At 44.7% G+C, this 16,321-nt stretch overlaps 1 protein-coding gene and 1 long non-coding RNA gene across 24 annotated transcripts in view; one reads left to right on the forward strand and one right to left on the reverse strand.

Annotated features, from left to right (window-relative positions):
* Positions 1 to 16,321, forward strand: part of Gramd1b (GRAM domain containing 1B) — a 273,207-nt gene that overhangs the window by 131,427 nt on the left and 125,459 nt on the right. The window contains exons 1-2 of one of the 23 annotated variants that reach the window (XM_078047215.1): positions 1,907 to 1,991; positions 2,591 to 2,634. The exons of 20 other annotated variants lie outside the window; for them this stretch is intronic. Coding sequence is in view for 2 of the 3 variants with exons in the window: in XM_078047222.1 (XP_077903348.1) it covers positions 2,591 to 2,618 (28 nt within the window). In the remaining variant the exon portion in view is untranslated. Of the gene's footprint in view, positions 1 to 1,906; positions 1,992 to 2,590; positions 2,667 to 16,321 lie in introns of those variants that run through there. 2 more of the 23 variants (XM_078047222.1, XM_078047221.1) reach the window with 2 other exon arrangements.
* LOC144377215 (uncharacterized) lies at positions 1,446 to 9,302 on the reverse strand. The gene is made up of 2 exons (XR_013437964.1): positions 8,408 to 9,302; positions 1,446 to 3,639 (listed from the first exon to the last, which is right to left on the reverse strand). It is a non-coding gene; the product is annotated as an uncharacterized LOC144377215 (long non-coding RNA).

Genomic DNA, 16,321 nt, shown 5'->3' on the forward strand with positions numbered 1-16,321 from the left:
TTTCCTGTCCCTTAATTTTTATCTAGATAGTCAAAATTTGGTAAGGTGCCTTGGCCTACTTTTCTGCCTAAAGAGAACATTGGTAAATCATTGATTCTTTTGTGATTCTTTTTATCTAAAAGCAATTTTCTTTGTACACAGAAGATTGTTTTCAATGTAAACACTAACCTCTGGATATTCACAGGACTTTTTTCCCCTGCTAGCTGATAATGCATTCCCTCTCTCTCTCTCTCCATCATCAAAAGAAAAGTTTCAAAGGGAAATACCTAATTAACTGATGTATTATATTTTGAGTCTATAATAACAGGGATCAGGAGTTGGGAGCAGACTGACGACATAATAGAGCGGTTGGAACTAGAGGATTATGAGGTTTAGTGGAGAGAGGGTTGGATTCAGTAAATACGGGGTTAAGTCCGAGTCTTCTTGGCTTACTCTATGACCTCAGGCAAGTCACTTCAAGTCTCTAAACCTCAATTTAATTACCTTTATTTTTAATTAATTGATTAATTGGTTAATTGGTTAATTTTGTGATACTGGGATTTAACCCAGGGGTACCCAATTCTGAGCTACATTACCAGCCTTCTTTATTTTTTACTTTGAGACAGGGTCTCCCTAGATTGTCCAGGCTGGCCTTGAGCTTTTGATCCTCCTGTCTTAGCCTCCCAAAGCACTGGGATTATAGGTGTGCACCACTACACCCAATTGAATTATTTTTAAATTGGAGAAAACAGTGGGTATCTCCCAGCTCTCCCACATGAGAGTGACTTTGGAAATGGCATTGTAGATTATGGAGCTCCTGTGGTTGGATAGACCCTTGGACACTCTGGCAGTGTTCCCGTTGTCGTTTGGCTGGACACTGTTTCCTGGCTGTTGGGTCTCCCTGAGCTAGTGGTGTGGTTATGATGCTGGGCTCGGACAGAAGGGAGGTAATAAAAAAGAATGAGAGACAATGGAGGTAGGATGCAGGGGCAGTGCCTTCCTTCTCCTTCTCTTATATTTTAATCTTTCTGACCTTTGCCTTGTTAAGAGTTTCCTATGGTCCAGGGGTTGCACTGGGAGTAAGCGTGGGGGAGGAAGGGAGAAAGGAAGTGAAGAGGGATCATTTCTTTCAGGATCTCACCATTTTCCAGGTAGGGGTCCTTGTGGCAGTGAGCTCCAGGAGGCTGATGGTCTTGCATTGACCCTCTGACTTATTTTCTGGGCCTTGGGTTTCTCATCTGTAAAAATGGAACTGTGGCTGTAAGTTCCCCTTCCTATAACCTTTTGAGGGTCTGAAACTCTGCATATGAGGGAGTCAAGTGTTGTCACCACCAGCTCAGATGAGAACATCACAGGACCTGGGAGAGCGGAGCTGCTGGTAGGATAACTCCAGGAGGGAGGTACTCAGGGATGCTGGGGATGGGGATCTGTTTTTCCATAGGTTATTCTCTCTGATTGGGAGAGAAATATCTCCTCTACCTTTTTTTTTTTTTTGGCAGGAAGGTCAGTGCTTACAGCTTGCTTCTTAGGAGCATTGTGTGGATGCTGGTCCCTGCGCTGGCAAACACACAGTGAATATGTGCAGCCTATTGTCAGCAGACTCCTTGCACTTCCTCAGCTATGTGAAAAAATCCCATTCTTCTCTTCCCTGGAGGTCCTGGGGGTGGGCAAGCTCGGATCCCCTTCCCCAGGCTGCCCCCTGACAGATACAGCCTGTCCCAGGCTGCTGGAGAAGCCAGCCTGAGAGGAAGCTATAGTCACTGCGAGCAGAGCGGCCTGTCCCTGCTGGGCAGGAAACCTAGAGTGATGAATGGGGCTGGATGAAGTCATCCTGCTCCTCCAATCAGGCTGCTCCACCGGAGCCAGGGGCCTCTGCAGATTCAGCCAGGCTGCCGGCTGCTCTCATGTACCTTTAGACAGAGGCTGTGAGTCTCTGGGAGTGGAGTAGGGGGTGTGAGCCGCCCGCTCCCGGCTCCTGTGTAGGCCTCAGTCAGTCTGAATGTTATTGCCAGGTGAGTGGCTCCAGCGGGCGAATTCCTGTCCCTCTGCATTCTCCACCTTGCCAGGCTGGGCTCCGGCTTTATGGCTCCGGCATCCCCTTGCACAGCACCTTCCTGCTTCCATCTGAGTGCCTGCACCCTCTCGAGGTTCTCACACCTGCCCCCGCCAGCCCTGAGCCCTCTCCCTTCCTGCTACCCCAGCACTTGCTCAGCACCCGCCAGCTGGCCTCAGCTCACATGCGCCCCTCTTTCTGACCTGTGGGTACTAACCGGCAGTGATGGGAGGGCAGGGCCGCCACCTCTGCACTCACTCCCCCAGCAGGGGGAGCCTGGCCAGACCCACCTGCACTCCTGGGGTCAAGTGCCAGGTGAGGGGAGATGCCCCCTGATTCAGCCTCATGGGCGTCTGTGGGAACACAGGCAGGCCCTCTGATTTGCTGGGGGCCCTAGGGCTCCCCTCGCTACCAACAAAGGAAGTCCCAGGGGATCTGCTAGAGAGTGGAAGTAGGTCCCTTGTTGCCCCAGACCTTCCAAGAGGGGTGGTTTGTTCCTTTGTGGGTGGACATTTGTGACTCTGCCTTTTCTCTCTGGATGGTGCGGCTGCTCCTTAGGCCAAGCAGAGATCATGGAGCCGGCTGACATGGCAACAGCAAAGGTAGGATGGAAATGCTGCCGGCCGCACTGTGCGTAAGTGGCTTCGCTTGGCAAGTTCTGCCTTTGGTTCACTTATCTCTCCCCTCCTCTCCCTCAGCCCACCACTCCTGAGCATCCAGGGCTGTGTCAGAGTGGAGGGCGATGGCGTGCGCACAAGACCTCAGGAGAGGGGAGGAGGTGCCTGGTCCTGCAAAGCACTAGCCACCTGCGTGTGTCTGGACGACCGAGTGGGTGGATGGAGGGGCAGGAGGGGGGCGGACGGATCTGTAGCTTTGCTCTGGACTCACTTCTGTACCTGTCCTTTTCTTTAGTTTTTGGACATTTTCTGTTTCTCTCCATCCTGTCTCCTTTTCGACTCTCCTCTCCTTTATTCGTCCTCTTCTCTGCCTCTTGCCCACACTACAGCGCTTTCTTACTCCATTTGTGTCATCTCCGCACTTCCTTTCACCTTCCGTTTGCTCCTCTTTCCCTCTGCCTGTTGTGTAAGGGCTGGGTGGGGTTGGTGTGGGCTGGACGGTCCTGGAGCAGTCTGCCTCTTATCCTGCAGCAGATGTTGGCCTTGGGATTGGTGAGGAGTTGGTGTCTGAGTGGCAGATGCTGCCGCCGTCCCCTCCCACCTCTCAGGCGATGCCCCAATGGCAGGGCGGGGCGTCCCTCCAGGGAATGGTGCCTGGGTGCTGCGCTGCGTGAACCCTGTGGGCACACTAGAGGGCGTTGCTGAGGCGGCTTCCTCGTCTCTCCTGGATCCTGCTTGTGATTGGAAATTGGTTTTTCTGTGTATTTTTTCAAACAACGAGCTTGAGCATTTGGGAGTGGATGGGGCATCTAAGAAGGCTGAATCTGTACAGCCCCTGTCCAGTTCCTGTGTGCAGGGGGACACTTGTAGTCCTTCCAGAACAGTTTGGTCCTTGCTGGGAATCTTGCTTTTGGCCAGATGGCAGGGTCTCCTTTCTCTCTGAGATGGAAGACTCAAAGACACTGAGACTTCTGGAGCAGGTTGGGTACCCTGTGTTGTGTATGGAAGAGAGAGTGAGATAGGAGGCCCAAGAAGCAAAGGTGCCGCAGTCAGTAATGTGTTACTGTGGTTAGGGCAGGTCGCCAGGAATTATAAGAGTTGGGTTTTCAGCTCCTTTTCCCACCTCCACATGCTGTGTGATTATATTCAACTTACTTAACCTCTCTTGGCTTTCAGCTGTTAGTTTACACAAAGGTGAAAATTACATTCATCTGTTGTTTTAACTAGCTTAGCTCTGTCACTTACTTGAAGAAAGGAGTTAGGGAGAGCAAATGAAATGAGAACAGTTCTCCCTGGTCTTTCCCCTCCTCTTTCTGTCTCTTTCCCCTTCTTTCATGAACATTTGAGTATCCACTTTGTACATGGGATGGTACAAGGTGCTGAGTCCCCTTGGCAGTGTGCAGAGGCAGCCATGGGAGCAGGCATCTGCGGCCGTGTTTGGATCCAAAATAATTTGCTGCGAGCAGTTTGCTATCTGGTTGGATTACTGCTGCCTGGGGTGTCTGTAACACCAGGGCCTTGTAGTCCTGCTAGTAAACCAACTCTTGAAGTTGTTAAGTGGCTTATTAACCTGCTCGTTCTCAGAGGGTGGCATGCTGAGTGCCCTGAGCCAGGTGTGATTTGGGGACATTAGGGAGTTCTTCTGTGGTTACTTTGGAGAGATGTGTTTATGCTTGCATTTGCATATATGGGTGTAGAATCAGAGACAGCCTCTTTTTGTAGGCCTTTCTATTTCTTAGTTCATGTTGCAAATCAGGTTAAGAATTGGACCTTGGTGCTAGGTTAGTCCTGAGTTCTAGCATTTGGCTTTAGGACTTGACCATAAGAGCAAACTTTATTGGCTACAGAAGCAGGTGCCATTCAATCCTGGCTCTTCTATAAACTTCTCTTCTCCAAACCCTTTGGAAGGGGATTAGTTCAGGCATTTTCCTTGTTAGCCTGTTCACTACTGAGGACCTTGGGTGGCCTAAAGGATTGTGTTCATGAGCCTCTTTCATTGGTGCACAGATGTTTATCCAGTCTATCCCTGTGTGTTTTCTGGGGAGCATATCCATGGCTTTCACAGCTCCTCAGAAAGCTTAGCACTCAAAGTTTAAGAACCTTTAACTGATCCAAGGTGTGTCCTGTGTGTATAACTCACAAAGTCTGAAACGCAGGTACAAAAGCAAAGCTGTACATTATAGCTGATGTACTGGATTCCTGTGAATGTATGAAAGCAGCTACAGGGTTAAGTTAAATTTTGCCTTGTGACTCACTAGTAAGTCATTTGCATAATTTGGATATCCTGATATCCTTTATTAAAAGCCTAAATACATGCAAATGCAAATGCATCTCCCCTGCCTGCTGGTCCTCTTTTATTTGCAAGCTATTGTTCCTATCATTTCCCTTACCCCCAATGTCCCAGGTTAAGTTACCCCAGAATGAAATATCTTTGGGTTGAGGTATGGCAACTCTTGGTAACTACACTCCCCATTAGCTTCTCTTTAGTACTTGGAGGACTTTGGAGATCGACTCCATTTCTGGGAAGCTGCATTTTGAGGCGTATTATTGCATTCCCAGAGCGCTGTCCTTTTTTTTTTTCTTTTTCTTAAAGTTCGTACTTTCAGATGAGGCCATCTGTGTCCTGATCGGACTGTTAAGATACATACATGATCAATTGTGTCTTGAGAGTTTTACCTCAACTTTGCAAAAAGAGGTTGGGGAGCATTTATTAATCCATCATTCAACAAGTGTTGATTAAATGCTGATTTTTATGCTAGCAGAGTGAAGTGTGGCAGTTTTAGAGATGAACAGTACACAATCACTGTGAGCAGGTGCTCCTGGGTTCTTGGGGGAGACAGACAGGTAAACAAATTATGGCTGCCCAAGGTAATAAGGGCAGGTAGAGAGGTGTTGGTCACCGGGAAGCACTGAAGCATTGCTTGACTGGGCAGGCCATGAAGGGCTTTGTCACGGAAATGATATTTGATCTGAGAGTTTATCAAGGGGACCAGAAAGGAGAGTGGACCTATCTGTGATGTGGAATTGACCATCTCTGAGTTCAAATGCTGACTCTGTCACTGTCTGCTCTGTGAGCTTGAGTTAGTTATCCCAGACCTTTTCTGCCTCATTTTTCTTTTTTGTAAATGAGCATATCATGACCCAATAGAGTCATTGCAGGGATTAGATGATGACTTAGGCGAAATGCCACCCATGGGTGCTCACCGCACGGTGGCTGCTGGTGTTGAGGTCTGCTGCACAAGAGAGGGAGTCAGGAATCGGCAGAGTCCAGGCCACTAGTACTGTGGAAGGACGGGGGTTAGGATGCACGGGTATGATGGGATGCCGAAGATGGAACAAGAAACCTAAGTGGGGCCAGGAAAGCCTTGCCATAGAGACTGGAAGGTCCTGGGAACAATGGGAGGACTTTTAAGGTATAATCAGATCTGCCTTTGAGAAAGTGTCCTCAGGTTCACAGGTAGACAAATATGGGATGGTAATTTCGTCATTTTGCTCCACCTCCAACACTGTATTTTTTTCTTTCTTACAAGTCTGTGTTCTTGTATTGGACAGTGAGCTTCTTGAGGACAGGAGACGTGTGTTTTTGTTTGTTAGCTGACGGAAACCTTAGCATCTAGCATTTACTTGGCATATGATAGATTACAATGCTTGGTGAATAAACAAATAGAAGAGAGTAAGGCCAGATGTAAATGGAAAAATGAGAAGTGAAAGGCCGGTGAAAACTGAGAGGAAATAAACTAGCTGGGGACTAGACTGATAGATCTTAGCACTTAATTAAGTGATGACTTAGGGACGACCTGAGTCCCTAATTAATTAGAGCCAATCTAAGGTGAGTGCTCAGTTTTTGACTGGGTGGTTTGGTAGCTGTGGTGTTGTTTATTGAGATACATACAGGAGATGCAGTGGGGCAGTGAGCAGTTTTCATTACTCAGTCTGGCTTTGAGTGCCCATGAGACAGATAGGTGATATAGTTCCTGGACAATTAGAAATCTGTCTGAGAGCCAGGCATGGTGGCACTTACCTGTAATCCCAACAGCTCCAGTGCCTGAGGCAGGAGGATTGCAAGTTCGAGGCTAGCCTTAGCAACTTAGCAAGGCCCTAAGCAACTTAGTGAGACCCTGTCCCAAATTTTAAAAAAAAGGTGGTGGGGGGGGGATGTGGCTCAGTGGTTAAGTGCCTCTGGGTTCAATCCCTCCCTGGTACCAAAAAAGAAAAACAAGAAAAGAAGCCTGTGTTTGAGGTTAGGGGAGTGGTAGTAGACTCACATATATACTTGGGAGTCACCACCCTCTCTCCAAGGTGTTTAGAACATTCACCACTAGATTAGCGACTTCTGTGACCCATTTGACCATCAAAAGGCATGAAGCTCTTTGGGTAACCACATCTCAGCACTTGCCCTCTCCCTACAGTGGAAGAGAGATCTTAGAACTGAGGAAAGTCTTTTTCCTGGAGGAGTCTGGATTTTTGAATTTTGAGGAGAAATTTAAAAATGGTAGATGAGCTCAGAATTACCAGATGTTCATTTTACAAATAAGAGATAGCTGAACTAAACTAACAACTGCCACGATCATTGTTTACATTTAAAGAACATTTTAACACAAAATGTAAAAGGACATGCTATGGAAAACAAAGTTCAATATACAGCTTTATGAAAACTTACCTCGTTATCCTGATTTCCCCCAATTCATCATGAAATCATGGGAAAACTTCATCTTGCTCTACACCAGCACTTGGGTGCCCCTGGGCCATCAAAGGTGGCTGGTGGCTTAGTGCAGAAGGCACAGGTGCATTTATTGAATGGTAAAGGTCACAAGATAGATGGAAGCTGAACTCTTAGGTTTACTCATGACATGCCAATCTCTTTTCAGTTGTAATATTGTGATGCTCAGAGGATTTCAGAAGTGGGTCTCAGGCTCTGAAATACCTGTAAGCATTTTCCCCCCCCCCCGACCTTGAGGGCTGATGAGAAAATCCCCTACTGGTAAAAAGTGAATTTTTCAAAACCCAACTCATTAGATGCATTCTGCTCCATCCAAATAAACCTGCACTTATTGGCAGTGATAGTAGCAATATGTTCCGAAGGCACTATTTCTAGACACCTGTCATGCAAATAGGAAGTTCTTGTCCCCGTAAAGCATGATGATAAATATTGGATGCCATTTCTGGCTAATGCTTTTGTGTTAAGACCAGACTAATCAAGAAATAATTATTGCATTATAATGCACCAATAAAAATGTGGAAAAAAAAGAAAATAGTTATCATAGACATAGTGTAGGCTGAGAGTGTTCACCATTGCTTGTCAGCTGATAAAAAAATTAGCATCATGTTTATAAACCTATGATCGTTTTGAAATACGGGGGCAACGTGTCCTGATTAGATATGCCTCTCTTTGGAAATTATTGTTTTACACTTTACGATACTTAATTAATCCCCATGTCTTGGTTTCCTTATTAGATTATAAGCTTCTAGAGAGCAAGGAGGACCTTGGATTTATTGAAATATTATCATGAGTTGCCTGGGTCCTGACCATCCTATGCACTTGATAAATATTGTTGAATAAATAGTTAGCTAATCTAACATACATAACACACACCCAAATGATTTTTTTAAAAAAAAATCACCAGCAAAATAGGAAAATTAGAAAAAGTAGATCCGGATGCATAGAAATGGAGTCTTTGGTTTTTGTAGCAGGTAGCATGGTTTTGTGGATACTCGTTGGAAATAATATAAAAATGGTTAAAATGCACTGAGCACTTACTTGCTTTTATGTTGACTCCTGACAACCTGGTAGCGTCATCGTCACCCTTTTATAGATGAAGGAGCTGAGGCTTGGAGAAATGAGGTAACTTGCTCAAGGTCACAGAGCTGGTAAATATGAATTTGAACTCAAGTCTAATTCCAAATCCCGGGCTAAACCACATTACAAGCCTCAGGGACTGGTGTCAGTCTTCGGTCAGTTAAGAATGCGGTTTTTCTAGGCTTGTCATTCCAGCAAGTAGCTTCTCTGCCAACAATAGATTCTTGCTGTGTCCTTGGCCAGGAGACTTTTGCTGTTAAATGAGTAATACTCAATTCATCCATTTTTTTTTCTTTTCTATTCATGGTAATACTCACATGTAACTTAGATGAACAAGAGAAATCCCCACACAGTGGGAGGAGAGCACGAGGCAGCTGGCTGTGGGTGTGTGGGTGCTCCCTTCCTGGGAGAACCTGAGCACTCTCCTGGGTCCCTAACCTCATCAGTCACCCTGAGTTTCTCCTGAGGATAAGCCAGGAGGAGCAGGGGGGTAATTAGAAATCTGCCTCTTCTCTTCCATCTGGCAGGAGAGACGTCTTCTTCTGTTATGCATGTAATTAAAATGATGAGTGGATCAGGCAGCCTTTCTCTCTCCTGGGCGGTGGGGTTTTCTGGGGCGTGTGTATCTTTCTGGCAGTTGGGTTCACCTCCCAGGGGCTGCCCTTCTGTTTATCAGCAGAGGAGGTCTTATGATCCAGGACACAGATAAACCAGCACTGAGCAGGCAGCCAAGCATTCAGGAAGCCAGGACTGATTTTGGAGGGGAAGAGGAAGGGGAAGGTAGGATCTAGAGGGGAAGTCCTCTTAGAGATCTCCATCACCATACAGGGTGTGGGCCAATGAAATTTATCATCAAGTTGGAAATCTCTTTGGAAGAGGAGCGTCAAGAGCTGCTTCAATGCGTGCGCGAGAGAGTCTTATTTGGGCTCTGTGTTGAGTGTTGGAAATAATTACCACGTATGGCCTGGCAAAAGAAGAGGTCCCCAGGCTAGACTGGGTGAGAGGTCCTGTGGTCCTTAGCAATATACTTAACTATTTTGTTTTTACTCTTTTAACCAAATGCAGCATTCCCCAGTATTCATGGTGATTTGGTTCTGGGATGCCTTGCAGATACAACAATCCCTCATTGGTCAAGTCCCTTATATGATATTGTGTGATATTTGCATGTAACCTATACACATTCTCCCATATGCATTAAATCATCTCTGAGTTACTTATAATACCTAATGCAATGTAAATTACATGTAAATAGTTGTTTACTGTATGGTTTAGGAACTAATGACAAGAAAAAAAGAGTATGTACGTCTTCAGTATAGACACAGTTTCCCCCCCAAATATTTTCCAACCACTGTTAGTTGAATCCTTGTCTGAGGAACCTGTGGATCCCAAGGAGGGCTGGTTGTTTCACTTTATCGATGGGCTGGTGGTACCTGCGCCTTAGTTTCTTCTTCTGTTAAGTGTGTCTCAGCACTTTACTGGGTTGCTGTTGTTAAGGCAAGATTGCAATAAATCACCAAGTTGATCTTAAAGAAGGAGACAGAAACTTTACTGGTGGGCCAAGGGGGTGGGCTGCAAGTCTATACCCTTCAACCCTCTCCTGGGGTTTGAGTACACCGTTTTATAGTCCAAAACCATATTAAAGCACAAGTGGCTATTATTATGATTCAAAACCATCAACAAATCATTTAGATCATGAGATCTAAGATCATAAGTAGAAAAGGGAGTGGACCAACATCCCTAATTGAGTACAAGTTAAAGAATGGTTACTAACATCTAGACAATCAATCTCTGATAGGGTACATTGTCCGAGAAAAATGGGAACCAAAGAGAGAACACTTTTACATTGTATGAGAATTGCCATTTTGTGTTGCCAAACATGCTATGTTAAGCAACTCTTGGTGAATACAGAGGTGGGGCTTCCCATGGGAGAAGCATTTCTTACATGACTTGCCCAGATAGCCTGGCCCATAACACTGAGAATCCCAGGACTTCACGTGTGTGCAACCAGTTTACAGGATGGAGGGATGGTGATACCCATCTGTGGAACGCCTCCAGAGCTTCAGTCCTGACTTCTCTTTCCTGCTTTTCTGAAGTCAGAATGAAGCTGATTATAGAGTCTGGTTTTGACTTTGCTCATCCTGTTATTGCCTGAAGGCACATTCTGGATTAGCAGATTGTGAAGGAGGGGCAAAGAAGGTTGGATTTTGTCTTTTTTATTTTTTTAGATTCCAGCACCCCAAGCAAATCCTTGAGGTCCGAGTGGCAGAAAGAAGCATTCTTGAAACAGCGCTTCTTGCTCCACCCTCAAGCCTGCCTGCCCCTGCCAGCTCTGCGGCCAGGTGCTGGCCTTCCTGTGCAGTGATGCTTCATTGGGATGGTGAAGCTGCAGGGCAGGAGTGTGCTGCATAGGGTAGGAAAAATAGAAGGGGAGGGGCTCACTCAGGAGGCTCCAAGCTGGGAGCTGACACAGATGAACAGACCAGAAGGCAAGGCCAATGCCTGCAGCCTACACTGTCACCCCAGAGCCAGTGACTAATAGTGGCAGAGGGTGGGGAGAGGAGAGCGCTGAGGGAGGGAGGAAGGAAGGGAGGGGACAGGGAAGTGGTGGGGAGCACCTGATCGGTGCAGCCCTGGCCATCTGCCTGGCCCCTCACACAGCCTCTATTGACTGCATTTTGGAGTTTGGAAGAGGGTTCTGGCTAGGAGATGATGATGAGGCTTGTTGTTGAAATGGAGTGTTTAGGAGTCTGCGCCCTCCCCCGCCACTCCTCTCCTCTCTAGCTTGCTTCCTGACCTCCAAAATGCTCCTTAAATATAACACTCTCCACGCCTGATGACTCCCCTGCCTGAGCCTGGAGCTTTGATTCCCCAGCGTGTGACTGCAGCACCGCTCTGCCCCAGTTTTGCCAGCAACTAGAGACATGCAGCTCTGCCCTGCTGCTGCAGCCCTGCTCTCCTCCAGAGAAGGGGTGGAGTGAGTGCAGCACCGAGTCCGGAGAACTTGAGATAGAAGAGCCTCAAGGGTCATGCTGTCCATTTTCTGCTCCAGATATGGAGCCAGAGGCTTGGAGTGACTTACCAACCAAGGTCATGAGGAGTCAGGAACTTCCACTGGTGGCAAGAACCCCAGATGGGGAGGATGGGAGTCGGGAGGGCTGAATTCTCCTTTGGGTTCTGCCCAGTGGGACTGGAGGTTTATTTAGATTCACAGCTTCCAGATTTGCCTTGACCAGAGGAGGGGTCTTGGGTGGTACAGGACATCACCAGCAGTTTGCTCTGGTTGAATGGTAATGTCTCTCACTATTCGAGTCCCTGTTTATGGATGAAGCAAGAAATGACAATGATTGTTTTTGTTGGATTAGGAAAAGAACAGCACCACAGTGGGCGAGACCTTAAGGCTCCTAGGAGGTCAAGAAAAAGCCAAAGCAATTGAAATAAAAAAGGAACTTTCAAGCTTCTCTCCAAACCCAGTAAAATCTGGGAGAAACCATTGTAGCAAGAGACTTAGAGTGACACAAACCAACTTTATATTAATCAAGTCAATATCCGTGAGCCATATCCCAAAACTTAGATTTTTGAAAATGCAGGTAATAAAACATTCTTATGAGTAGACTCCTCCCCTCCCCTCTTTCATCAAGTTGATAGAAATTGATGTTGAATTGTTTTCTGGTTATTGTTTTTGTTAAGATTGTTTTCATCAAACCAGATGCAAAATAATTTGAGATCTTTCTAAAATACAAATGGTGAATTTAAAATGAGGCAGAAATTTTGCTTATTGTCATATTCTGATTAGGAAGCAAAAATAAGGAAAAGCTATAAAATATGTATAAAGTATTAAAAAATGATAAATATTGGCATACCTCTTGTCCTGCTAACACCATTCTGAAAGACTTGGTTGTTCCCTCACTTTTTTTATCTTATGGATATAGAGTGTAAGCATTAGTTTTCTTTGTTCATATATGCATGGACATACTTTATGTATTCTTCATTGACTCACCACCTTTCTTCAACTTCAGGCTTCTGAGATTCTTTCACTCCATGTGATGTCACAGTGATTTGTACATTTTCGGGGGCTGGATACCATTCTACTTAAAGGAAATACTGCAACTTGCCAAGCATTAGGGTGCAAACCTGTAATCTCAGGTATTCAGGAGGCTGAGGCAGGAGGATTGAAAGTTCAAGCCAGCTTGAGCAACTTAGTGAGACCCTGTCTCGAAATAAAATAAGAAAGCTGGATGTAGTTCAGTGGTAGAGTGCTTGTGTAGCATGCATAGGTCCTTGGCTTTAAACACTAGTACCGCAATAAATAAATAGATAGATAGATAATCAAATCATGTGGTATTTATCCTTTCAATTGATAGAGATTAGTTTACAGGTTTTTTATTTTGTTTTGATAGAGTTTTGTGTAAAGTTTCTCATGTTTTCTAAAATGAGTTGCTTCAGTTAGGGCAGTAGTATGGTAGAAAGGTTGACAGTGTTAGGGGATACAGCTGCTCAACTTCATAATTCCTGATGATTTCATAAGTAGTTGGATCAATATACACTGCCACAAGCTCCTTTCCAACACTTGATATGGTTGGACTTTCAAATTTTCACCAATCAGTTGAGTCTGACATGGCACATACTGGCGTTCCAGATTTTTATTTTCCCCAGTGCTAATGAAGCCGAGTATCTTTTTATGTTTCTTGACTGTTTCTTCTTCTAAAAGCACATATTCAAATCTTTTGCTTATTTTTCTAATGTCTTTTTCTCCTGGCTGTAAAGGAATGTTTAGAAACCCCTGTGAATTCTTTGCTCAATACGTGTTGCAAATATTTTCTCCCAGAAAAGCTTTGCTTGTTTTTTCTCTGAATAACATTATTTCTTAATTTTTATTATGATTTAATTTATATTTCTTTTCTTTCATGGATATTGGGTTTTTGTGAGTTGTTTAGGAAACTCTCTGGCTACAGTCAGGCGTAGTTGGTGTAAGGATCAGTTTGTGATTATAAATTACCAAGGGAGATTGATTGTCTTCCTTTGTTCCGTGTCAAAGGTTTAGGACGGGCAATTTTCCTTTTAGTTCCTGGGCAGCATTTGTGAGTTTCTTTCAAGTTCACCCTTGCAGTGAGAGTATAGCTCACCAGGGTCCTCTTGATGAGGCCAGTCTCCTTTTAACCCTTTCACTACCAGTAGTTATCTCTTTTGCAGTTCTCTCTCTGTGCTGTGAGGTCTTGAAAACCCAAGCCCAGTTTTATTGGTTTCTGCCATCACTATGTTTTAAAACTATGTATTTCTTTTCCTATTTTATTTTTATTATTATTATTTTTTTAATATTTATTTTTTAGTTGTAGTTGGACACAACACCTTTATTTCACTTGTTTATTTTTGTATGTGGTGCTGAGGATCGAACTCAGGGTCTTCCATGTGCGAGGCGAGTGCTCTGCCGCTGAGCCACAACCCCAGCCCCACTATTTTATTTTTTGATAGCACATCACTTTTTTTTTTTTTTTTTTTTTTTTGCAGTACTGGGGATTGAACCTAGTGGTGCTCTACTACAGAACCACAGAACTACATCACTAGCCGCATCTTTTTTTTTTGTTGTTTGTTTGTTTTTCAGTTATATTTATTTGAGAGAGGGTCTCTCCAAGTTGCCCAGACTGGCCTTGAACTTGGAGATCCTCCTGCCTCAGCCTTCTGAGTCATTGGGATTACAGGCATGCACCACTGAGCCCTGCTATACGTCAAGCATTTAAAAAGATTTTCCTTTTTTGCTCTGTTTTATTTCATCTAGTTTATGTGCCATATTGCCAGACATGGAATTTTTTGGAGTCTAGCTTTCTCTAAATAATTTGTGTCCTTCCTGAAATATGAATATCAAGGATGAGCCAGATTGCAGAGAACCAGCAGAAGAAGGAGAAGCTGTGTGTGTGCTCCCAGAGGTTATGCCAGAGCTCACAGTGTACCACCAGCCAGTCAGGGAACTTCCCAAACTATACAAACAGACCACTGTCTGCGAGAAAACAGGAAAAACACATTGAATGAGGAGCATTTTTCCATTTCACATGGAGCCAGATTGTGCTCCATGTCTCTTCAGAGCCACGTTTCCATCATATTTTGAGATTTTCTTTATGCACTGCAGATATGGAGTCAGTTTCCAGACATGAGAGGTCCTTGTTTTGAAACAAGAAAAGAGCCAAGGGGAATTCGAGACAAGTAACTGTCTTCCATCCCACCAAGGTCTTCTGCTTCCCTTCCTCTCCATGTCACACACACACACACACACACACACACACACACACACACCCCACCACCACCACTCCATCACTCAAACCAGCCTACTTCTCAGTAAGGGAAGAGTCTCCCTTGACTTAGTCCCTGTCTTGCTTGTTGCTTTGGATTCTTTTGTCCTAGGATCATTTGAGCTCTAATAAATCAGCGTGTCTACTAGAGAAGGAGTTTTGTTTTGTTTTGTTTTATTTTAAATACACATACGTAGTGATTGGATTTGGAGTTCGAGCTGTCATTCAAATCCCAAACCTGCAGCTTGCTGGCTGCTTGGCATTAGACAAATCAAGACAGTACCTTCTTTGGTCTTCAGCTGCATTATCTGCAAAGTCATGATGATGATTACCTTGACATACGGATGCCAGGATTAAATGCGATAATGTATGTAAAATGCTTAGCACAGTGCCTCAAGTCTTGAGCCCTTAATGTGCTGATTAGTAGTTGCAAAGGAGGGTGTTTTCTTTAAATTCTTTTTTAAATTGTAGATGGACACAATACCATTATTTTATATGGTGCTGAGTATTGAACCCAGTGCTTGGAAAGCTTTGATCCAGGTTTTATGCATCACCTGTGATTGGAGCAGTTTGTGGATCAAGATGAGATATTTCTACCTGGAATACTATCAGTAATGTTTGCCTAGGGGGTTTGCCCAGGGGCTGGATAGTACAACCTAGGGGTTCCATTGAGTGGATCCTCTAGGACAGAAAGGATAACCCTATGCACTTTTGGGACGTGGTGCATCTCTTTAAACCCTGTACTGAAGGTATGACCTGTGTATAGACTTTAAAAACATAACTGCAGATGTATTCATAAGTCCAATGAAGCATATGAGTGTTGTCTGGCTTGGAACTTTGGATGGAGAGTAACTCTGAAGCCCAGAGCTGCTTTGAGAGTTCATCTCTGAAAGCTCAGTATACATTAAAGAGCATTTCTTCTGGACCATCTGGACACTGGAGAGAGACTGCAGTATTTTAGTTCAGTTTGAATAAGGTCATTTCAAGACAATGCTTGCTTATGATACCCCTACCATATACAGACACTCCCAGTCTGTGAGGATATAGCACTGAACATGATACACAGTCCCTGTCTTCAGGGAGCTAACCCTCCTCAAAGAGGGAGGCAGATAATAAGCAATGACAGGCACGATGACTTATTATTGGGTCTGCTTTCTGTTTTAAGAGTATCACCTTAGAAAGTCAAGTGTGGATGATGTGCATGCGACACATGGATGTCTGTAGATTGTGTTGAGGCCAGTTTCAGGGAAAGAGCTTTATTATGGTTCAGTTGAAGGTTGCTATTTCATAATTAATCTCCTCTTTGTTCGTTGTCACCCATCCGCATTACTGACCCAGATAGTCACTAATGTGGAGAAGGACAAAAAGGAATCACACAGCTAGGGAAGTTGGTGATAGAACGCCTGGTCCCCAGCCTAGAGGGTTAGGGTTAGGAGCCTCTTCCCCCTTTTCAGTGAATTGTGTGTTCCTGGTAAAGCCGAAAATCCCAGTTCTTTACTTGGTGCTGTGCCAGGTCTAGATCCTCATATTGGTGATAAAATATTGTTTAATCCCCAAATGGGCTTTCATGGCCATCTTAAAAGGATTCCTGCTT

The sequence above is a fragment of the Ictidomys tridecemlineatus genome, chromosome 4, assembly GCF_052094955.1.
Source record: "Ictidomys tridecemlineatus isolate mIctTri1 chromosome 4, mIctTri1.hap1, whole genome shotgun sequence".
Lineage (NCBI taxonomy): Eukaryota > Metazoa > Chordata > Mammalia > Rodentia > Sciuridae > Ictidomys > Ictidomys tridecemlineatus.